General features: G+C 43.1%; 1 protein-coding gene across 2 annotated transcripts in view; it reads right to left on the bottom strand.

Moving 5' to 3' along the window:
- ESRP1 (epithelial splicing regulatory protein 1) overlaps positions 1-25042 on the bottom strand; it is a 41048-nt gene that overhangs the window by 13915 nt on the left and 2091 nt on the right. For both annotated transcript variants that reach the window (XM_081919744.1, XM_081919745.1), the window contains exons 3-10: positions 17385-17498; positions 14160-14274; positions 8172-8270; positions 7023-7077; positions 6077-6187; positions 4457-4589; positions 4325-4367; positions 846-1147 (exon numbers count right to left, since the gene is read on the bottom strand). In XM_081919744.1, the coding sequence (XP_081775870.1) occupies positions 846-1147; positions 4325-4367; positions 4457-4589; positions 6077-6187; positions 7023-7077; positions 8172-8270; positions 14160-14274; positions 17385-17498 (972 nt within the window). The remainder of the gene's footprint in view (positions 1-845; positions 1148-4324; positions 4368-4456; positions 4590-6076; positions 6188-7022; positions 7078-8171; positions 8271-14159; positions 14275-17384; positions 17499-25042) is intronic.

Below are 25042 nucleotides of genomic sequence, written 5' to 3' on the forward strand. Positions count from 1 at the left end.
CAGCCACCGAGAAGGCCCTCCCCTGCAACCCTGCCAAGGGTGCTTGTGAGGGTGGTGGATCCCAAAAGGGACCAAGGAAGGGTGGCAAGGAGGGACTGGGCTTGGTGAACCATCAGGCAAGCATTCTCCAGGCTCACCAGCACCACCAGACCTTTTAAAGGTTTTAAACTGTAAAAGAGGAATGGCTCCCTGGCAATTTAAAAAGTCTGCAAGGATGGTAGTGGAATTGGCCTCTGAAAAACGCTCTGTTGTGATCCACTGCACTCCAACCGTAACATTCCCGCTCCCACTTGTTAGAATGAAAACAGAAAGGGACTACTGAATGAGTTACTGGTACACTACAAACACATTTTCCAATCATCACTTTTGTAATTCTACATTCTTGTATCATGCTTCTTCTCTCAAGCTACAGCCCATTGCTCAGAGATGTTGCAGCCGGGATCTGAATGCGCAATTCTGAGCAAGACTTAAAAGCTGACATCGTCATTTATTATTTGTACCCTGTCCATCTAACTGGGTTGCCCCAACCACCCTGGGCAGCTTCCAACATATTATATATAAATAAAACATTAAACATTAAAAAGCTTCCCTGCCTTCAGATGTCTTCTGCGGGCTATATAGTTACTCATCTCCTGAATACCTCTTGACAGTTGTAAGCTCAGAAATACCCAAGTTGTTATACAATCAAACAATGTAGAAATTTTATGAAATAAAACAGTAAATAATCTTGTATTGGGCCCTGGACCCAACACTGAATGGACTCCTGCTATAACTTCCTCTGTCCCACAAAACTTCCGTTTCACAACAGATTCCTTTTATGACATTAAATCAAGTCCTTAACTCACCTGCTGGACCTCAGCAGCTGTACTCCTGAAGAGCTCTATGTACCTTTTGCCCAACAAGTCCTTGTGTTTCTTTAGCGCATTCTGTGCATATTCCTCACAGGCAAACAACACAAACGCATCCCCTGTCGGCCTACTGTCAGGATACGTCACGAAAAGGATCCCTTCTTTTCCACCCGTCACGGGACAGTGCTGACCAAAGAATGCCAAGACTTCATCGGTGGTGACGTTGAACGGGAGGCCGCGCATACGAAGGATCACTTGGTTCTCTTTCGAAAGGAACTGAGCCACTTCATTGGACGTGCCTTGAAGAACCAAGGAAGTTAGAAGTTGAGATAGTTGTTCGTTTCCCACAGATAGGACAGAGTAAAATGGGCTCAAGACCGCAATACCTCAAGGACCGCCTTGTTCCATATGAACCTACCCAGACCCTGGGATCATCTTCTGAGGCCCTCCTTCGTGTGCCTCCTTCTCGAGAGGTCTGGAGGGTGGCTACACGAGAACGGGCCTTCTCTGTGGTGGCTCCTCATCAGTGGAATGCTCTCCCCAGGGAGGTTCGCCTGGTGCCTTCATTATACACCTTTAGGCGCCAGGCAAAAACATTCCTTTTTAACCAGGCCTTTGCTTGACCTGATGGACATCCTATACCCTTTTAAAATGTGGCTCTTGGGGGGGGTGTTATTTGGGTTATTGTTTTTATTTTGATATTATATATTGTGATCTTTTCTGTGAACTTCCCTTTGACCTCCGGGTATAGGGCGGTATATAAATTAAATCAATCAATAATGAAATGTAATGTAGCAACTCCTCTCCCTGTGTGGCCTGTGCTCATTTTAAGAAGACTCACATCTACAACATACATTTAAAGCACTCCAGTGCCACTTTACCTGTCAGGGAGAATCATGAGAACTGTAGGTTGTAAAGGTGCTGGGAACTGTAGCTCTGTGAGGGAACAGTTCCCAGCATTCTCTACGACTGGGAGAAGGGTGCCCTTCAGTGTATGAGGTGGATGGAAGTTTCTTTACTTCTATACAAGAGCCAGAAATACCACCACAAGGGACACACCCCAACAAGTCTGGCAATGAAATTCCTTTAGCTGTTTGCAAGGTCCACCCTTACCTGAGGCAACGTGTGGGATTTGTTTAGTTTTTCAGAACCTGCACGCAACTAGTGCTTTTGAAATGCTAAGCTTCCAAATCTAGAAGCTATTTTTATTGCCCTATCAGTGTATAAATGCAAGGGGACTGGCCTTTGCCCCAAAGAGTCTACAATCACTTTTTTCTTTTGCCTATTAGCAATGCCAGGTACAAGGCTGCTTGGGAATTCGAAGAAGAAGAAGAAACAACCCAGTGCCATTTTGAAATCAGGTGGCTAGAATCGGTGCTGTTTTGAAAAGTTCGTTCAGCCACTGCAACGTGGAATGGTGTCCAGTTGCATCCAAGTGTGGATGAAAACCTGCTCCTTGATCTCAGGAACCACCCCACGAAATTTGGTTGCGACATCTTCAAAGGTTTCCAAATTCAAACAAGCAACTTTTTGAAATATGTAGCAGATCAGGAGGGGAGTTTCTTTCCCATAAAGATTGTTGCAGTTATGGTATTTTTTCTATAATTAGTCAGCATTCTGAATGGCAGCTAGTCCCTCCTGCCTCCCCCAACAGTGGGAGGTGGGGTGGAAATCTTATTACTTTTAAAAATGCTAACTATTCCTGCCAAGGTGCTTTGAGAATGCACCATAGATCAGGGGCAGAGCACGCAATCTGCAGACAGAAGGTCCTCAGTCAAATCTCTAGGTACAACGCAACCCCCAGGATGGCCAAAGGTCAAAGATGAGGGGAGCTGTACTCCAGCAACATCTGCAGGGCCACAGGCTCCACATCCCCGCTCTACGCAACAGATGAGCCAACAGCCTGTCTTGGCACAGCCCTTCATCTACAAAGACATAAAGCTATAGTGACATGATCAAAGGCTATAATAGCATGATCACACCCAGATAAAATCTTGCAAAACTGGGCCTGCACCAGAACTTTCTCTCAACAGCAGGAAGCAGACCTTTTTCTCGTAAATCACGCTACTGCACAAGCCATATCCAAGGAGCATTCAGCGGCACCTAAAAGCTTATTGCACCTAACTCCATAGTGAAGCAATTTCTGTAACCTCTGAAGATGTGGGAAGCTCAGTATTATCAGATCCTTCACTTTGCCCTCCCCCAGTATCCAAACAGCTGCAAGGTCATGGCAAATAAAGGCCTGCCACGTGAGGGTCTGCAGGGCCACACTTTTAACTGACTCCCTATTCTCTCGTGGCTCCTTCTGGCTTCAACATTCATAAAAAGCAGAAACAGTGGTACCTCGGGTTACCCCGAGGTTGTTAACCCGCAACAATCCTGAGGCAAAGTTCTCAACCCGAGGTACTACTTCTGGGTTAGCGGAGCTCGTAACCCAAAGTGTTTGTAACCCAAAGCGTTTGAAATCCGAGGTACCACTGTATTACATCGGCTAGTGTGCCAAAAGTGTCCCATTCTTTTTGAAGCCACATTACTATAGGTAAAGGACCCCTGGACGGTTAAGTCAGTCAAAGGCAACTATGGGGTTGCAGTGCTCATCTTGCTTTCAGGCCGAGGGAGCCGGCATTTGTTCACAGACAGCTTTCCGGGTCATGTGGCCAGCATGACTAAACCGCTTCTGGCGCAACGGAACACCTTGATGGAAACCAGAGCACATGGAAATGCCATTTACCTTCCTGCCGCAGAGGTACCTATTTATCTACTCACGCTGGTATGCTTTTGAATTGCTAGATTGGCAGGAACTGGGACAGAGCAACGGGAGCTCACCTCGTCATGCGGATTCGAACCACTGACCTTACAATCGGCAAGCTCAAGAGGCTTGGTGGTTTAGACCACAGTGCCACTGCGGCCCTGGAACATTACCTTACTGCACATTCTCAAAATATGACTGGTGCCCTCTGGATCAGTGCCAAGTTATATAAAATGCACCTCCTTGCTCCTCCAAAGAGAGAATACCTGATCTGAGGGGGCGGGGAGGCTGTCCCTCAGACCACTCTGGAAGCTTAATAGCAGAGGGATTTGGCTGGATAGACAAAACGTTCAACTCCATAGGACAGTTTCATTTGACCATGCTAGATAGCCCGTGTGACATAGCAGTTGGGAGTGTAAGACCAGGGTGACCAGGGTTCAAATTCCTACTCAGCCATGCAGCTCACACCGTGAGCCAGTCACAGCCTCTCAGCCTAACAGACCTCACAGGGTCAGTGTGAGGATGACAAGGAGGAAGACAACCATGTATGCCACCTGGAGCTCCTTGGAGGAAAAGGTGGGATATAAATGCAATAAATAAGCAAAGCAAAAAACATTTATATACTGCTTTATATCATAAAATGTCAAAGTAGTGTACAGAATAGTAAATTCATACTTTAAAACCCTACCATAAAAAAACACCCATCACCAGATTAAAGAACAATTACCTCCAGCAATTTTCAAGAAGTCCTCCCCAGTCGCTTTGTACACCTGAGAAAGGGAAAGGGAAATGATTATGCCTGGAGAAGCCCTCCATACCATTTAATCCAAACACCGATTTTGGAGCTTGAGCAACATACCTCAATGTACCGGTTCCCCATATGATGCTTGTGTCTTTGCAACGCCAGATCCCGGTGCTCCTCACTGACAAACCTGACAAGAGCTTCTCCATTCCTCCTGCCTTGTGCGTTGAGGCAAAGTGCGGCCCCTCCTCTAAAGAGTTAAGGCAGCAAACAGAGGCAGCCGTAAGGCACACAAAGCATTATGTCTCACCTTGCAAAACCAGCACTTACATAAATCAAAGGCAAACAGCACTGGATGTTCTTAGGTGCATTCACACCTCTCTTTTGAAAGCAGGAGTAGCTACTTGCATGTGAACCTCAGCAGCAAAGTCCTTCACTTCTGAAATGTTCCCACTACTGGCATTTTAAAAATACTCAGTATTTATTTTTTTAAGCACCTTTTTAATCAATAGTGTGCGCTTTAAAAAACCCCTACCCTAAAAAGCAAGATGATTACATAATTGTACACAGACTAAGAATTCAGCCACTCACTCCTGCTATAGAATAGGGGTTCTCTTACGCAGAGTTTTTAAAAAATAATTAATTCAAGGAAGTACAGACAAGGATATTTTTTATTCATGCATATGAAACATGGGAATATGAAAAGAGGATGTCTGAGAAAGGTCCGCCAAACATTCCTGCCAGCCCCACATCAGATGTCAGGTAAAGAGGTCTTTGCAAAAGAACGAACAGGAGGCTAAAGTACTGTTCATTCAAATTGGCTCTGAAACAGACATTTTCCCTCTCTGCACATAACTTTGCTCACAGCTTTGCTCACAGTTGTTGTCCGAATGCAAACCACACTTGCGAAAAGGCAAAGCAGGGCTTGCTGTCCGTGCCAATCAGATGACAGCAAGCCCATCTGAAGTTGTCATCTGTTGTTATGACAGAATCAGGTGACTGGCAACAGTTGGGCCACAAGTTCTGTGGGAGTAATAGTCCGCCAACATCTGGAGGGCCATAAGCTGACCACCTTTGCATCCACTCCAATTTCAGAAAGTCCAGAAAAAGACATTAAAGTCCATTTTTTCAAACAGAAAGCAAAATATTTTAGCTGTGGGTTTGCTGCATTGTGATTGTATTTTACCTGATTTTTAACTCAGTTGCTGGGCAACTCAGGAAATGAAAAAAAAGTAAGATAAAGGATCCACAAATGCACTCACTAGCTTGCCACTGGCAAGTGCCTCTTTTCTTCTGGCAAGAACACGGGATGAAGGAGAGCCCCTGCCTTTCACCTAGGCCCAGGGAGGCTCTGTTCCTTCACTGAGCCTTGGAGACATTTCAGAAGCCATGAGTTTTCCCACTGCTTCCTGAGTGCCAAAGGCAGGTGTGCAGAAGCTTTTGCCTGCCAGATGTTGCTGAACTACAACTTCCATCAACCTCAGCACACATGTCCAGTCCCCACACTTGGTCTAAGGCTTAGGGCAAGGGAGGTAAATTCCCAGCCCTCTTTCTTAGCCATGAGCTGGGGAGCAGGGTCTCACCCCTACAATAGTTGCATTTAGCTTTCATTGTATTTAGCAGGGTCATGCCAAATACAAATTTCAGTTGGTGGCCAAGGGCAGCCAATACGTCAACTCCAGGAAACAGTTTGAGAACATGGCTGAAAATAACAAACGTTACTAAAAGAGAACTAACTTGGCAATATTAAGGCCTTTGAAGAACCTAGCAATGTCCTGGTCCGATGATTGCCATGGTAAGCCTCTTGCTCGGATTATGGTGTTATCATCTACAAGTTCCATCTTGCTGCTGCAGATCAAGCAGAAGGATATATATTTAAAACTGCCTATCATCATGAACCATGGCTAGAGCCAAGGATATCTTCTATAGGCTCACATTCCACATTTTTCAAAATGCTTTCGCAACAAGTCAGGGAGAGACTTATCCCCACCCCTACCCCCCAAAAAGAGAATCTCAGCCAGTTTTGAAATTATGGGCCTGTCCTCCAATATGCTGCAATCTTCAAAAATGGAAGTAGAGAAAAAAACCTAGAGCCAATGTTGTCACCACTAGGCTGCAGATGTTCTGAATAGGCTATCTGTGGCAGTCTTGCTGCTTTGTCTCTTTCCTAGCTTATCATTTTTATATTGTAAGCTTCTTGCAGGTAGTGAAAGGTATTTAAGGCTATGGGTTGTAGTAAACTCACATTTACTCAGAGTAGACCCACTAAGGTTAGCGACCATGCCTCATTTATGTCCCTTAATTTCAACTGACCTGCTTAGCTAGTCACTATCGCTTAAGTCGTAATCTACCCTCACAGGGTGGTTCCAAGGATAATACAGGAATAGAACAAAGTATGCTATCCTTTGCTCCTTGGAAGGAGAGTTGAGTTTAAGTGTAATGATATATTTTTTAAAAAAAAAAATGCTGGGTCAGAACATTAGTCCACCTAGCACAACGTTTTAGCTCTTAACCATAGTCACCCAGACACCCCACAGGTCAGTTCACAAGCAAGATGCCTGGCAGTGGAGGTATGGATCCATTCCCCTGCCCCTAAAGTTACAGTATTCTAAGGAAAACAGCAGGCCAGATTCAAAATGGAAAGAATCTGTTGCTTTCCGTTACAAAAAGAGCATGCACTCACCAGGTCCCACTTTCAAATTTGTAGTTCACCCTTTCTGGATCTGAAAACGTGTGATCTACAAAACACAGCATAATGAAGTTAGCGAAATGTCTAGACCCAGAGTAAGATATACCTTCCAACATGTTGCCAAAGAAGGGGACAATTGTACACCTCGAAAAAGCACTTCTTGTATCAAGAACTGCTGCATGATTCCTCAAGTCAACCCAACAATTACACATTGGTGGGGCCTCTTCTCTGCCAACCATACTAAACCTGGAGCTGCTTCTGAAGCCGGTGTGTTTTTAGTAAATGGAGTGTCACTTCTGCAAAAAGGCAACAGCGGGGTTACAGGGCTCTATGTTTAGTCTCTGCCTCCAAAGTTGTGCAGCTCCTCTCAGTCCCTCACATGAGAATATTTAAAGCAGGGAGCATGTGTACCCGCAGGAAGTTTTCTCTGGGGTGAGGACTAAAACACTAAAATATGATGATCAGACTTGTTCTCACAAAAATGGGAATCGTGTCTGCATGTTTTGTCTTATTTGTTAGGGGTAAGTTTCTAGCATGTTGTGGAATCTATTTTAAAAAGAAAGGAAGCTGAGAAACTGGAGATTATGGTCCACCCACCATGGATGACCATGGCAGGAAGTCTTATTATTTCTGTGTAGGTTCCTCATGTGATTTAGAACTCTCAGGCTGAGCCTGTGATCCCCACAGCCTCTTTGCCTCTGTGTTGTACTATCATATGAGGAAAGAGCGCTATAGCAGAATCTAGGAGCTGTGTGGCCCTCCAGATATTGCTGGACTCTAGCTCCCATCATGCCCATCCACTGGCCACACCGGCTGGGGCTGATGAGAGCTGGAGTCCACCAGCATCTTGAGAGCCACATATTTCCTGTCACTGCACCACAATTTCCTTTTCATTCTGCTGATTTCTAAGTTCCTAAGCTGGCTTTCTGGTAGTCTGGTTCAAAACATTTAATCTTGCAACAGAACTGGCTCAGCAGCCTTTAGTACCTGGATAGTCAGTGGGGAAGGGAGGAAATTATGGCACACCTGAATATCCTAAATTTCTTTTTAAAAAAACAAGTCATCCCTGTCAATCAGACGCAAAGGACAAAGTGATGACAGATTTGCCAGGAACAGGCAACCGGAAAAACAGAAACAGCTTACTGTATGGTTCTGAGATGAGTGTTAAAATGATGTTTCCCATGTCTTCCACTTGAGACGCTCCAAAATTCTGTTGTGAACTGCTCTTGTCAAGATTCAGATCTGAGCATTGCTGTTAAGTCAAGAATCTTAAAGCGGCAATTTAAACAGATTGTGCTTCCGGGCTAGCTATCAACCTGTATTGATTCACTGTGGTGTTTGTCCCTAGGCCTGTTCTCTCATATCCTCCACATCTAGGTATCTGCCCACCCACCATACTATTAAAAGAGTAATTAGAAACGTAAGAGCTGGAAATGTACAAAAGGAAAATACTCGCAATCTTGATGAGATCTGACGCACAATATAAATTTTTAAAGCTTCAAACGTGTTTCCTCTGATCTTGGAATGATGAAGTTAATCACTAAAGCCATAAATCTATTACAGTAATGAAACAGGTATTATGCTTAACGTAAGAAAAAGCCTGCTAGATCAGGCTAATGGCTAATCTAGTCCAATATCCTGTTCTCAGTGGCCAACCAATGTGTGTGGGAAACCAGCGAGGAGAACGTGAGCACAAATGCACTCTCCCCTCACCTGGTTTCCAGCAACTGGTATTTAGGAGCACTGATGTCTCCAGCTGTGGAGGTTAGAGCACAGCTATCCTGGCTAGTAGCCATTGATTGCCCTGTGCTCCTCAAATTTGTTTAATCCTCTTTTGAAGTCATCCAAGTCGGTGGCCATCATAACCTCTGGGGTGGGGGGGAATTCCATAGTTTGACTATGTGCTGTGTGAAGAACTACTTCATTAAAGGTAAAAGGTAAAGGACTCCTGGATGGTTAAGTCCAGTCAAAGGTGTCTTTGGGGTGCAGCGCTCATCTCACTTTCAAGCCGAGGGAGCTGGCCTTTGTCCACAGACAGCTTTTCCAGGTCATGGGGCCAGCATGACTAAACCAATTTGGGCACAACGGAACACTGTGACAGAAACCAGAGCGCATGGAAACGCCGCTTACCTTCCTGCTGCAGCGGTACCTATTTATCTACTTGCACTGGCATGCTTTCGAATTGCTAGGTGGGCCGGAGCTGGGAATCGCAGGGAATCAAACTGCTGACCTTCTGATCAGCAAGCCAAGAGGCTCAGTGGTTTAGACCACAGCACCACCCGCGTCCCTACTACTTCATTAGTCAATGTAATCCATATATATCTCTATATATCACACACAAAAAAATATGAAAAGTATTTTTTGTATATGATCGTATATATTGGACTAAGTACATCCATTACACTCCTTATGCTTCAGATTTATTTTTATGAAACAGATTGTCAAACACAAAATGAGACTCTTTGCTTCTGCAGCACTGCAAACCTCTGCATGAAAGCATTTGCATGAGAAATATTTCTTTTCCTACATAAAATGGTTTCGTTCCCAGTTATTCACAATTAATGGCTCTGCCGTTGCTGTGCTGCATTATTAGTTCTGGCCATTGATCTGCACATCGTTTAAATTAGACTTTTTCCTCTTTGATACTCTGACAGATTAGCATTTTGTTTTTACAGTAGCCCCCTCCTGCTCCTGCAGATTACCAACCACAGCATTTCTTCCATTTTATACGATTCCTCAAATTGTCAGTGTAACATTGGTTGAAATTGAATCAGACATGCTTGATGAAGTCAGAGTCTAGACTCTTCGCAGATCTACGACTAGCATTTATCCTTTCCCACAAACCATTAACATCTCAAAGCCAATGAAAAATGTTCCGGGGTGGGGGTGGGGGGAGAACCCAACACAATCCTCCTAGCAGTGTTCAAAACTCCCATTGTTCTAGGTGCATCTGGTGACAGGGAATTTCATTAGTGCAAGCAGTTTCTGAGCTCTGGGTGCAGTACTGCGCCTAAGATTTCAGATTAAAACTGCAGAGTGGAAGGAAAGGAGAACCTTTTTCTGCCTCCCCACTTCCAGCTACTCTCTGAAGACTGGAGAAGACACCCTATTAAGAACACAGGGGACTCTCTGGTTATGGATTTAATTTGTTCTGGGGGGGGGTCCGTAACCAGAAGCGCCGCTCCTGTGCATGTGGCGAAACCCGGAAGAATATACTTCCGGGTTTGCCACGCTCGTAACTTGAAAGTTACGTATCCAGAGTGGTATGTAACCAGAGGGTCCACTGTATTAGGGGGTTTGGCAGGGGAAGGACTACACCATGTGAAAAATGAACATATTATTTTAGGGGCAGTTCATTCATTTTCAGCTTTGTATTCTTCTTATAAAAAAGTGTGCCTAGACAGTCCATCGCTACGTCCATAAACTAGGTTTAAGGTGACATTTAGCTCCTAGCTTTCATGTCCATTTCCAAGACTGCCTCCCAGGGCAGTACCACTTCAGAAGGCAGGAGGAGGCATCTCCCTGAATGCTTCCCATGAGAGAGAACCTCTTTGCAAATGGAAGAAAAGCATCTCTTGAGAGAGACTTCTGCCTGGGCTTTTACCTGATGCACTAGCTATTCATGCACAAGATGTTTGTACTGCAGAGCAGCATACTGAATAGCAGAGGCAAAAATGACTAGAGGAAGAGGGGTGTGTTTGTCAGTCCCACTCCCAACGGTGGTGGGGTGTGCTGTACCTCCTGCCTTCCTTGCAATTGGGAACCTTCGTAAGACTAAATATGCAAAGGTTAGGAGAATGCAAGATGCACCTGGCAAAATTAGGATTCGGTGTGATGCACATTCCCCAGTCTCTCTACACTTCTGCCTTCCTGTGTTCAAGCCTACACATCACGTAGCACAAGTGCTGGTTCACCTCCCATAGCTACTTCAAATTGCTTTTCAGAACACCATTCCGATAACTTGAGAGCCAGCATGTTATAGTACTTAGGATTTTGCCAAACTATGAGGCTCACTGGGTGGCCTTGGCTCAGTCACTGCCTCTCAGCCTCATTTGCCTCACTGAGGTTGTTGTGGGGATTATGAGGGGAAGATTATGATGGTAGATGAGGGGGATGAACCATCTATGCTACCTTGAGCTCCTTGGAAAGTCAGTGAGATATAAATGCAATAAATAAATAATCAAATAGTTGTCCTGTACAGTGGTATCTTGGTTTGCATATGTTTTGGATTACAAACATGTCAAACCCAGAAGTGCGTGTCCCAGTTTGCAACCTTTTTTTGGATTACAACCCTTTTTGGGGGGATTACAAACAATTTTTTTGGGGAGGCCCCATTGGCGAAAGCGTGCCTTGGGTTACAACCTGTTTTGGTTTACAAACGGACCTCCGGAATGGATTATGGTTGTAAACCAAGGTACCACTGTATAGGGAAGTTTTTAGATCTGTTGGAAGCTGCCCAGAGTGGCTGGGGCAACCCAGTCGGATGGGTGTATAATCTTGTATAATTTTACATTGCAACTAAAGGCTACTGTCCCCAGCCTGTATCCTAAGTGGCACAGTGCTAGGACGACGAAACTGTATGTCCTTCAAACATTTGAATGGAACTTCAAAAGCCTTGACCCAAACAAGTCATGTGGGCATTTCTAGTTGCAAGTATACTCATATTGACCGTGTAATGATTTCTGCATGTTTGACTCTTAAGGGAACAGCAGAATGTATCCTCCGAAGGCACATGATTTATGGGCAGCCATGCAAGCTTGATTCACTCCACCCTTGAGGCATCTGCAACCAGAAACTAGCTGAGCGAGCTTTGCAAGTGGAGAATGGCCACGAACTGAAGCAGGGGCAGGAAATGCAAGCAGATAGCTGTAAAACACAGGGCCACTTTAGGATCCAAGTTGGAACAGTCAGTTCCCTAACTCGTTGGTCAGAGTGGTGGGAAGATCTCACACCAAAGAACTAGGCTGATAAACCCACAAGTCGGTGCCTTATCATTTATGTCTATATAACATGATGGGCAACTAAGGCTGGCACATGAGTTGTAGTGGACCAAGGGAACTTGAGTCAGCAAGGTGACGCTGCAGCACAAAAAGCCAATGTTGTATCTTAACAGGAGCATTGCTGTCAATACACTAGAAAGGAAAAGGACTCGACATTAGTTAGATCTTGTTTGAAATCCTGTATTTAGGCTCCTTTGGGAGGAAGGCCAGGATACTGTATAAAGTTGTTAAATAAAAGTAAAAACAAAAAAAATTTCCTTCCAGTAGCACCTTAAAGACCAACTAAGTTAGTTCTTGGTATGAGCTTGGTATGAGCTTACCAGACCCTTCTATATAGTGAGAAGGTGGGGAGGGGTATTACTCAGAAGGGTGGTGGGAATGGGTGATTGGCAGATAGCTGTGATGAGCCTGTTGAGGACTCTTAACGACTGCAATAGGTCTTACAGGAAAAAGCAAGGGGTGCTTTTTCCTGTAAGACCTACCCTTCTGAGTAATATCCCTCCCCACCTTCTCACTATATAGAAGGGTCTGGTAACTTCTGTTTCAGTGTATCTGAAGAAGTGTGCATGCACACGAAAGCTCATACCAAGAACTAACTTAGTTGGTCTTTAAGGTGCTACTGGAAGGAATTTTTTTTGTTTTGACTATGGCAGACCAACACGGCTACCTATCTGTAAATAAAAGTAAGTTATGGAAGGCTTCAGAGAAGACTGCCACAAGGTGAGAAAGCTGTGGCTTCAGACGCAACAGTAAGGTGCTTGTAGTAACTATCGTCGAATAACATTTAAGGCTAATGTTTTATTAAATTTATATCCCACCTTTTCTCAAAGGAGCTCGAGGTGAGAAAAGAGGCAGAGAGATAGTAACTGGTCCAAAGTCAACCAAGTGGGCTTCATGGCTGAGTGGGGATTTGAACCCTGATCTCCCAAGTCCTAGTCCAGCACTCTAACCACTACACTGCAGTGGCTCGGATACATGGGCCTCATTCAGTAGTAGATGGCCTGGCGGTGGTGGTGGTGCAGCAGCAGCAGCAGCAGCAGCAGTGTACCTGACCTCCCACCAGCTGACTGGCTCTGCCACAGCATAGGCACCACACTGACCTTCCCACCACCTTGCCCCTGCCTCCTGGTAAGCAGCACTAGCAGGTGAGCACTGCCTCCCCAAACCGCCACCTGCCACTGGCCCCTTTGTCAAGTTACTTTTACAACCGATTAAAAAGCTTCAGTTTGGGTCGTGTGGTGCGCATGATACCAAACCTCTGCATGAGTCCGACAGAAAGGCAAGTTATGCCTCCCACTCAAAAGAAACGGCAGATGGCAAAGCAAGAGAGACCTTGGAGTGTTGGATTAGATGTCCTGTGGCTGACGCATTTTAACTATTTCCCAACCTTTCCTTTTTTAAAAGAAAAAATGAAAAGCAGCTGCAGGTGGCTGAATCAGAAACTGAAAAATCCTCCCCCCTGATTTTTTTCCAGCTCAAAATGTGCTCTCCTCATTTGCTTACCCCCTTTACAGTCAAAATTTCACAGTGAGGTCACCAAAATAGATTTAACAATAGCATGATCATGCTGGCTGGGGATGAAATTCAGAGTTTCCAACTCCCCAGGGCAGTGGAACCTAAAGAACCAATCTGCACAGGGCAGGGGTAGTCAACATGTGGCCCTCTAGATGTTGCTGGACTCTAACTCAGATAGAGAAGTCTACAGAGCAACCAAGCAGCATAACGTTGTGCTTGCAATAGTGGTGTAATTAAGAACACTATTATGGAGAAACCCAAGAACAGTCCCCCTTCTTCCCCTCAGTCCCAGCCCCAATGGGAGAGAGAAGCCAGGAGAGAGAATCTGACCTGACTTCCAAGGGTAAACCTTGGAAATGATAGAGTAGAGGGGTACCTGTGCCAAGTCTGTTGTAGCAAACACGATGCGGTCTTGTAGCAAAAATCTAACATCAGAAATTGCAACATTCAAGAACCAGAGAGTGTTTCTGCCTCCAAGGACACTCTGACTGGTCTTAAAGAGGAGAAGCTTGAAGAAAGGAGCTTCAAAGGCAAGCTGAACTGAAACAATTCTTCCAGACGCTCTAAAGATTAAACTTGCACTGCTCTTAACACTTCATTCATTTTAAAAGGATACATTCCGCCATGGCTTTAGCATCTAATTTGTCGATTTCAGGTGAACCAGGACAACATTTCTTGAATTCCTTCCGCAGATCAAAAAATGAGTAGAAACATTCAGACAACAAGATGTTCTGCAAAAATGACATGTAAGTTCTATTAAGTCAAGGTGTGTAGCTTGTACACTATCAGGTTGAAAGCATGCTCAGTTAGCCTTACAGGAAACCATTTTGTAAGCTGCAAGTCAACTTTTTTTCACTTACTGATATCTAAGTTTCCCTTCGTGAGAGCTCACCCACAGTGTCGTTTAATAAGAAATTGTGCCCCATTCACAATTACTCACAAAATGAAGACTAACAGAGCTAAGAAAGGTTTTGCAGAACCCATTTGAAAAGGGAAACACATCATCTCAGACTAAGGGCAGGATTCAACTAACAAGCCCCACTAGCAGAAGCCAGTGCAAAGGTCCCTGCTAATAGAGTGGGGCTTCTTGCCTCCCTCCGTACACACCCAACACTCTCAAAAATGATGGGGGGATTAGGAGAACCCCAGACTAGCATGCGGAGGGGGAAGAGGGGGTATTGTTCCTCATGGCAAGCTGAAAAGCTTGTGCACTGATGGAACAATTGCCATTGCATTTTCTGGATTCCTCCCATAGTCCTTCCAGGCCACATTTATAGCCTTGTGCAAAAGAAAGTGCAAAAGAAACCCACCACCCACACATTCCTTCAATATTGTAAGCCAGCTATGAGGAACCTGTGGCTTTCCAGATGTTGCTGTTTTCCCATTAGCCCCAACAGCTGATCATGCTGAAGTTTGAGGCCAGCAAGATCTGGAGGATCAAAGGATCCCCGTTCTTGCAAGAAACTCCCCATCTTTTCCAATAAGCTCATACTACGAAAAACATTTCCATAAAGAACACTCCCAACTTAAAACCTTGTCTCTCATTTATATGCAGGCTTGAGCTCCCTGAACCCTAGGCTTGGCCTGGCTGTATAGCAGAGAGACATAGAGAAGTCTCTTCCACACAGCATTTTTTGTACCTGTGCATATATTGGAAGAAAAAAGATTGGAAGAGCCTGCAATGCTCACGAGAAGAACCATGGACAAGCTACGCAGCTCATCCCAAATGAACGCCAGATTTCACACGCATCCATTATTCTGTTATTTTATAGAAGTTTAAAGACTGCTCTAAGGTCAAATAAATAGTATCATCTATCATCTATCTCTCTCACACACACATATGTACCGTATATTGCTATCATATCAACTCAACCCCAAAGGCTTTTTGAGAAAGGACAAATGCATTGCACCACTTTATATTTATGAATGGGGTTATTATTATTTTAGCTGCAGTTGACACGGTTTAGAACCTTGGGCATGGCTAAAAAGCTTCATTCCCTCCCCCGCTCTGTTGGCGCATCACTAGAGCAATGTGATCCTATTATAGGGCAATACGCCTCAGGCACTGATTTACATAGCGGAGGGTGGGCTGAAGTGAAAAGTAAAAAAAAAAAAAAAAGGCATACTTCTGTGGCAGATTGATTTCTGTTTTGCCTCTGCTTGAAGCCTCACAGCTGATGAAAACTGTGGGGCTCTCCAGGTGGTGCTAAACTCCAGACTGCCCACCCAACTACTAAGAGAATATGTATTCTCTTTATAATGGGTTGAAAGATCAGTTTACTGGTGCTCTTCCTTATTTATGAAAGCAACAACGAAAAACCCAACAAGACTCAAAACGCGCATGTATTTTTGCTACTGTAACATTAGCGGCAATAGGAACCCTTGGAAAGCACAGATTGCTCATGACCAGAATTTCAAGATATACAACAACGTGATCTGAAAGGTGCGGAGCACAGATTTAATCTCTATGAAAAGATGACTGATAGATTAAGTAGCAAAATGCATCAGCTACAGCCAAAGTAAAAATTGCTTCACATGTGATTTTTACTGGCATTGCTGTCACATGCGCTGGAAATCTACATGCAGTGTACCTGCGATGTAGTACATATGCAATGCTGCATATGTAGATTTCTTATACAGAAGCAGCATAAATTCCAAGCAAGCATTGCTTGGGAAGGAAGATCGACCACTGCATTATTGGTAATATTTATACACGTTTTATCTCAACGGATTTCAAGGTAATTTACAAAAAGTAAGACACAAAGCAAAACAATATAAGGAATCAAGCAGTAGATATAGGCAGGCAGTAGTTGTCATGTTTTAAAATATTTAAGTCATCAGAAATAAAATGTTTTTGTCTGGCACCTACAAGAAAACAAGGTTGGGACCAGACATACCCCCCTGGAAAGGTACCAACTGGGGTACCAAAAATAGGCCACCTCCCTTGTTGAAGCAATTCTCCCCTGTGATAAAAGTAGCATTTGAAGAAGGGCATCAGAAAATGAACTTATTATGTAGGCAGGTTGATTTGGAGTAGGCATCATCAAGCACATGAGTCCCAAGTTGTTCGGTACTTTAAAGGTTACTCTGCAATGGGCCTGGAAGGAAACACTAGCCAGCAAAGTGTAGTTGTTTTTAAGACTGGCAATATATGATCCAAGTCTGCAATGCCAGCTATAACTTAAATGAAACATGCAAACCATTTTCAGAGGAAGATCCAAGTAGAGTACACTGCATGTTTGCAAACATGATCCTACCAGAGTAGATGATCACAGCCAGATAAAACTTGGCGGGATTTCCAACCAAAGATTAGGTCCAAGCCAAAATGAATATTGTTATATGCAACCTGATCCTATGCATACTTTATTCAGATGTAAATCCCACTGAATGCAATGAGTCTTAATCAAAGTTAAGTGTACATAGTTTAAGTGCATTTAGGATTTAAATACTGTTTATGGCAGCAAGATCTGGGAACACTTGCAACCATACTATCTAACAATCAATTTTGCTTTGAAAATGCAATTGTGCTCAACATTAAAATTCATGTTGGGTCATTATACTACTCAATAGAAATTGCAGGCAAGAACTGCAGTTAGTATGTAACAGAAATATGTAAAGAATGAATACTTAGTCTTGTAACTTTTTCCCCCAAAAAAGAACAAGACTGGACTGTGAAAAACAAACCATTTTCTTCTTTTACACATCCCCGTACATCATTGATTTCAGAAAATGGGAAATGTGACGAGAAATACTTCATTTTAAGCAAAACTATGTGCAATAGATACATGCATATCCTGATTGTCAGAAGGGGTCAGAATTAAGTAAATCTTAGTCTTCTTACCTTTTTGGAAGCTTCAGGATGAAGAACTTGCCTGAGATGAAGCTGCCCATCTGTGCAGAGACAGAACGAAGTACCTACACCAATATTTAGTTCATTGCTCACAGACTGGTTAAACTAAAAGTTACAAGACACAAAAAGAAAAAGAAAATTCCACTTACAACCTGAAAGTACATTTTGCAAGACTAGATAAATATTTTTTTTTTTTTATAAATATTTTATTAGGTTTTTAATAAACAAATTTCCACTTTCAAATACATACTTCCATAGATCCAATGGACTCCCCCCATCTCCCGAGCACTGCATTCCCTGTGTAACCAAAACCTCAGCAATTTGTTAACTTATTTTATACATAACGATATATCTTCCATTTTATCGTGTTATCTGATGTAAACATTTCAGTACAATTGCATTAGTTTTTAATTTCCACACAATAAAAATATTTCATTATCTCACTTCTGTCTTATAGTGTCTTATTTATCAATTCAGAAATTTGCCGATACTGAAGCTATACCTTCCTAGAAAGGAGCATTTTTTTAACATTCATACAACTTATAATGCTTTTTCAAATAGTCCTTAAAATTTTCCCAAACTTCCTCCGTTTCTTCTTCTCCCGAGTCTCGAATTCTGCCAGTCATTTCAGCCAACTCCATATAGTCCATCAGCTGCGTCTGCCATTCTTCCAATGTGGGTAGATTTTGTGTCTTCCAGTGCTTTGCCAACAAAATCCTCGCTGCTGTAGTAGCGTACATAAAGAAAGTTCTATCTTTCTTGACCATCCTCTGGTCTACCATGCCCAGAAGGAAGGCCTCCGGTTTCTTAGGTAAGGTGAATCTCAGCACCTTTTTTAGTTCATTATGTATCATTTCCCAGAAGGCCTTCACTTTCGGGCAGGTCCACCAGAGGTGTAAAAATGTCCCTTCCTCTTCCTTACATTTCCAACATTTATTATCGGACAGGTGATATATCTTTGCAAGCTTGACTGGGGTCATGTACCACCGGTATATCATTTTCATAATGTTTTCCTTCAAGGCAATACATGCCGTGAATTTCATTCCGGTGTTCCATAACCTTTCCCAGTCTTCAAACATAATGTTATGCCCCAAGTCCTGTGCCCACTTTATCATGGAGGATTTGACAATCTCATCCTGTGTGTTCCATTTAAGCAGCAAGTTATACATTCTCGAAATTAGCTTAGATTTTGGCTCAAGCAACTCTGTTTCTAGTTTCGATTTTTCCTCCTGAAAACCCACTTTTTTGTCTGCTTTAAAAACTTCCTGGATTTGAGCATAATGCAACCAATCTCGCACCTTGTTTTTTAACTTTTCCATACTCTGTAACCTCCATTTATCTCCAATTTTTTCAATTATTTCCCAATATTTAGGCCAGTGGGCCTCCATATTGAGTCTTTTACGTGCTTTGGCCTCCATCGGTGAGAGCCACCTCGGAGTTTTACTCTCCAATAAGTCTTTATATTTTGACCAGACCATGAAAATTGCCCTTCTGACAATATGGTTTTTAAACAATTTATGAACTTTAACCTTGTCATACCACAAATATGCATGCCACCCAAAAGCATTATCAAATCCCTCCAGGTCAAGGACATCGGTGTTCTCCAATAAAATCCAATCCTTCAACCAGCAGAGGGCTGCAGCTTCATAATATAACCTCAAGTCCGGCAGGGCAAACCCCCCTCTTTCTTTCGCATCTGTTAGTATTTTAAACTTTATTCGGGGCTTTTTGCCCTGCCAGACAAATTTGGATAAATCCCTCTGCCATTTTCCAAAACATTCCACCTTATCCACGATCTGGAGGGCCTGAAACAAAAATAGCATTTTCGGCAATACATTCATCTTTATAGCAGCTATTCTACCCAGCAAGGAAAGTTTTAATCTTGACCATATTTCCAGATCTCTTTTGATCTCTGACCAACATTTCTCATAGTTGTCCTTAAATAAATTCAAATTTTTGGAGGTCAAATGGACCCCTAGGTACTTTACTTTTTTGACCACATTTAATTCTGTTTCTTTTCTGAACTCCTCTATTTCAGTAGTTGTCAAGTTTTTTGCTAAAACTTTAGTTTTTTGTTTATTCAGCTTGAATCCCGCCACCCGACCAAAGTCAGAAATTAATTCTAACGCTCTTTTAGTACTAGAGGCTGGCTCCTGTAATGTTAATACCAAGTCATCTGCAAAAGCTTTCAGTTTATATTGTTTCTCTCCGACCACAATTCCCTGTGTCAACCGGTCATTTCTGATCATGTTCAATAGCACCTCCAGGACTAAAATAAACAACAGAGGAGATAGAGGGCACCCCTGTCGTGTCCCTTTTTCAATTTTGAACTCCTCTGTCACCACGTTGTTTACTATCAATTTAGCTTTTTGTTCTGAATAAATTGCTTCTATTCCGTTTTCAAACCCCCGCCCGACTCCCAAATCCTTTCCAAATTTTTCTTCATAAACAGCCAAGAAATGTTATCAAAGGCCTTCTCCGCATCAATAAAAATCAACACCGCTCTTGTGTTTGAATTAATCTGTAAAAACTCCAAAATGTCAATGATGTTTCTTGTGTTGTCAAATAAATGCCTACCAGGGAGAAAGCCTGCTTGGTCCTTATGAATCACTTCATTTAAGACTTTCTTAAACCTACTTGCCAAAATGTCTGCAAAAATTTTGTAATCCACATTTAGGAGTGAGATAGGACGGTAGTTTTTAAGTTGAGTTTTTTCAGATTCTAGTTTTGGGATCAACGTGATGAAAGCTTCTTTCCACGTTTCCGGTGCCTTCCTCCCCTCCATAATCTGGTTGCAAACTTCCAGCAATGGTTGTATCAATGAATCCTTCAGTACCTTATAATATTTGGAAGTAAGCCCATCAGGTCCCGGAGATTTGCCCAGTTGAAGGTTCTGAATGGCGCATTCAATTTCTTGAGTTGTAATATTACAGTTCAGGATTGCTCTCATTTCCTGGGGTATTTTTTGTAATCCATTAGTTATAACAAATTGGTCCACCTCTGAGCTTTTTTGTGGCCTTTGAGAATAAAGTTCTTTGAAATATCTCTGGAAGGACTTTCTAATTTCGTCGGGTTTCTGAACCATTCTCCCTTCAATCTCTAGATTTGTAACTGTGTTAAGTTTTTGTCTCTTTTTCAACTGCCAAGCCAACAATTTTCCACATTTGTTAGCAGATTCAAAGGATCTTTGTTTCATTTGTTTAATTTTCCATTCCACCTCTTGATTTATCAATTTCGAATATTGTGCCTGGAAAAACTTCACTTCTCTCAATACTTCCTTTGATTTAGGCCTGGATCTCAGTTTTCTCTCTCCTTCTCTTATTTTCTCCAAGATCTTCTCCTTCTTTTCATTCCAGAGTCTTTTTTTAATCGTGTTCTGTTGTATTAGAAACCCTCTTATAACTGCTTTGCTTGCGTCCCAGATTATTCTTTTTTCCACATTTGTCTTTAAGTTTATTTCAAAATAGTCCTTTAAAACTTTTTGGGCCTTCTTAACAATCTCCTGATCTCTTAACAAAGCGTCATTCATTCTCCATCTGAACGATCCGGTTGTATTTAGTCTCAATTCCATTCTCAAGGCGTTGTGGTCGGAGCAGGTTTTTGGGCAGATTTCCACTTTTCTGGTCTTAGGTGCCAGCCCTCTAGTTATCCATATTTGGTCGATTCGCGTCCATGTCATATGGGCCTCAGAAAAAAAAGTTCCTTCTTTCCCTAGAGGGTTCTTGATCCTCCATATGTCAATCAAATCCAAATTGTCAGTCATTTCAAAAAAGGTTTTTGGTAGTCTGCCATCTTTCGTTATATTAGCACTTTGTGACTTATCCATATTCACTGAGGCGACACCGTTCATATCTCCCAACATGATAATGTTGTTATAGTCCAAATAGTCCAGCATAATCTCGTGCAGCTTCTTAAAAAATTCCGATTTTCCATCATTTGGGGCGTAGATTCCTAGAATTAAAAACTTTTCTCCTTGTGTCTGGATTTCAATTGCCAAAATTCTGCCCTGTTCATCTTTAAATACAAATTTTGGGGACAAGTTCTCCTTTGCATAAATCACCACTCCTCTTTTCTTAACTTTATCCGATGAAATAAATTCTTGGCCTAACCTTTTATTGATTAACACTTTTCTGTGGAGTCTTGTCACATGCGTTTCTTGCAGGCAAATAATGTCCAATTGTTCTTTTTTCAAAATATGAAATACTTTTCTGCGTTTTTCTGGAGAATTCCCGCCATTTATATTCCAACTAAGAAGCTGTAGAGACATCCCGGCCTACTTCTTGGGTATCACAGTTGGGTATCTAATTTGTCGTCCTTTTCCGGAAGCTGTGGTGCCGGGCCGCCTCCAGATGGTATGGATCCTGGTGGTAATCCCGGTGGTGGAGGCCAGGAATCTGCAGCTCTCTTTTGGAGGTCCTCCTCATTGTCGTGTAGGAACTTCTGGTGGTCTTCTGGTGTTTTAATTCTTACCTTCTTTCCTCTATAGGTGAATGACAAACCTTGAGGAAATTCCCACCTATAAGGGATTGCGTTGTATCTTAACAATTTGGCCAAGTCTGTGTATGTGGCTCTAAGGTCCAACAAATATTTAGGAATGTCTCTATAAATTTCTGCCCTTTTGCCTTCAACTTCCAGGGATTTTTTAAAATGTTGGCCTAATATCTTGTCTCTTTCCTCTCTTGTTCTCAAACAAACCAAACAGTCTCTGGACTTATCTTTCTTAACCGATCTTCCCAGTCTGAAGGCCGTCACAATCCTGAAATCTTTATCTTCTTCACTACCTGCCCAAATCAGAGTGCTGCTTATGTTACTTTGTATCCTGCTTTTCAATCACAAAGTCCCAGAAGTGGCTTTCAAACCAAAATATTATTTTTATTTATTTAACGAAATGTATATACCACTTGATTGCATTAAAACCTCTAAATGGTTTACATGAAACAGTAAAATTATCAACAAAACATTAAAACATATTAATTTTATACCACTTAATGCCAAAATAGGCTTCTGTCAAAAACATGTTAACAAATGCAAGAGGAATCACAAAAATGCACAACAGCAAACAACCATGCAAGAGATAGTGTAGGTACAGCAAAACTAATAAAGAATATTTGAACTTCAGCAGATTTAGGTGTATTTCAAGGCTGCAAGTTAGACAGATGTTAAGATTTATTTTTTTTGCACTGTGGATTTAGTTGCCCTTCCACCAAAGAACTCCGAGGGTAAAAAGCCTGTGATGTAGGATAGGCAAGCGTATGTGTCTGGCCAAAGTCAAGCCGTGAGCTTTATGTCTGAATAGCTAATAACTCCATTAATACAAACCACACACACAATTTCTACTGGAGAGGCAGGATTTTTTTTTATAGCATTTGATCATACACAATTAAATATGAGCAACCTTCAGCAAATCTTTACACAGGGTTGGCCCAAGTTACTTTGCTTCCTGAGGTGAATATGAACCTCACGTCATCCCCAAAACAGAATCTGACCAGCTTAACCACTGGATCTTGGTTCAATCTGGCATTTGGACAAAATGCTCCACTACTTGGCAGGGGGTTGGACTAAGGTGACCCAGTAGAAGGTTGACCACATGTTTCACACACACACACAGTTCTCCAACACCTCAGTGCCCCTCAGTCACTGTCCAATTAACATCAGTGTGCTGCTTATCCAAGACAGCTGATGTACAGTCATACCTCATGTTACGTTTGTTTCATGTTACGTTCTTTCAGGTTATGTCCTGCGGTGACCCAAAAGAACCGGAAAGGGTTACTTCTGGGTTTCGCCACCCGCGCATGCACAGAATCGCAAAATGATGTCACGTGCATGAGCAGAAGTGACGAATCGCAACCCACACATGCGCAGATGCACCACTGCGGGTTGCACTCTTTTCATGTTGCGAACGGGCCTCTGGAACGGATCCAGTTCGCAACCAGTGGTACCACTGTAATGCAATGCATCAGTGCAGTGGCACCCATATGCATCACATGAAGAAAGCTGCAAGGTGTGGGCTAGGCAGGTGGCCTTTCGTCCTGCTTGCTTGGTCAGGGATTTCCCCCAAAGGAAAATCAGCATGTGTGTGACATCTTGGAAGAAGGCAATTAAGTGAGACAGCCAGATCCGATCAATAACATGCAAGCACTGAACGTAAGAACCACCACCACTGGATCAGGCCAATGGCCCATCTACCCCAGCATCCTGTCGTCACAGTGACCAACCGCATCTCTGTGAGAGTCCTGCAAGCAGGACATGAGCACAGCAGCGCTCTGCCCACCTGCAGTTCCCAACAACCGGTATTCAGAGACATATATTGCCTCTAACAGTGGAAAGAGAGTACAGTGATGCAATACCTCGGGATGCAAACAGGATCGGTTCCGGAGCCCCGTTCACATCCAGAAGCAAACGTAACTAGCAATGGCAGGTCTGCGCACGCATGTCTCGCTTTTCGCCGCCTCTGCGCATGCACGAGGCGTCATTTTGAGCGTCTGCGCATGCGTGAGCGGCGAAACCCGGAAGTAATGTGCTCCGTTCCTTCCGGGTTGCCGCAGAGCGCAACTCGAAAGCGCTCAACATGAAGCATATTCAACCCAAGGTATGACTGTACAGTTATTGCTGCCAGCTCAGAAGTTTGCAAATAGCTGCTTAATCATAAAATCATAGAATTGGAAGGGACCACAAGTGTCGCCTAGTCCAAACCCCTGCAATGCAAGAATCTTTTCCCCAATGTGGGCTTCGAACCCATAACTCTTAAAGAGTCTCAGTGGTCTACCAACTGAGCTATCCCAGCTGGCTCAAGAAGAATGGCCACTCCCCGCATCCCCAGCAATTGTTTCGAGGTAACTGCCTCACTCTGCCTCATGGTAGGATTAGCCCATCCGTAGGGTTTCATAACTCTCTAACAACACAATTTTTAAAAAAGGTTCTTTAACTTTTTGTACAAGCAGCACAATATTGCCCCTAACATGGCAAGCTAAGAGCTTGGCTCCACAGCCACTTATTTCCTTACAATACTTGCACATTATGTATTCTATGATTCACTACAGACCCAAACTCTTCTTAAAATCCACCAATAAAGGAAAATGTGCCCATTGTTCCACATGAGGGCATATCAGTTAGTTTAGTAACTTGAGTTATTATTTAACCTCTTATCCGTTTTGGAAAGTTCTTGTAGGCAGTTGTATGCTTGCAGTTCCCTCCTCATTAGAGAAAGGTAAAAAGGTAAAGGTAAAAGGATATCTGAAAGTTAAGTCCAATTGCGAATGACTCTGGGGTTGCGGCACTCATCTCGCTTTACTGGCCGAGGGAGCCAGCATTTGTCCGCAGATAGCTTTTCCGGGTCATGTGGCCAGCATGACTAACCTGCTTCTGGCGAAACCAGAGCAGCACACGGAAACGCCGTTTACCTTCCCGCCGGAGGGGTACCTATTTATCTACTTGCACTTGGACTTGCTTTCGAACTGCTAGGTTGGCAGGAGCTGCGACAGAGCAACGGGAGCTCACCCCGTTGCAGGGATTCGAACCTCTGGCCTTCCGATCGGCAACCCCTAGGCTCAGTGGTTTAACCCAGTGCCACCTTCTGATCGGCAAGCCCTAAGCTCTGTGGTTTAAACCACAGTGCCACCCGCTTCCCTAGAGAAAGGTGCAATTGCTCA

This window comes from Podarcis melisellensis, assembly GCF_964234715.1.
Source record: "Podarcis melisellensis genome assembly, chromosome: 7".
Classification (NCBI taxonomy): domain Eukaryota; kingdom Metazoa; phylum Chordata; class Lepidosauria; order Squamata; family Lacertidae; genus Podarcis; species Podarcis melisellensis.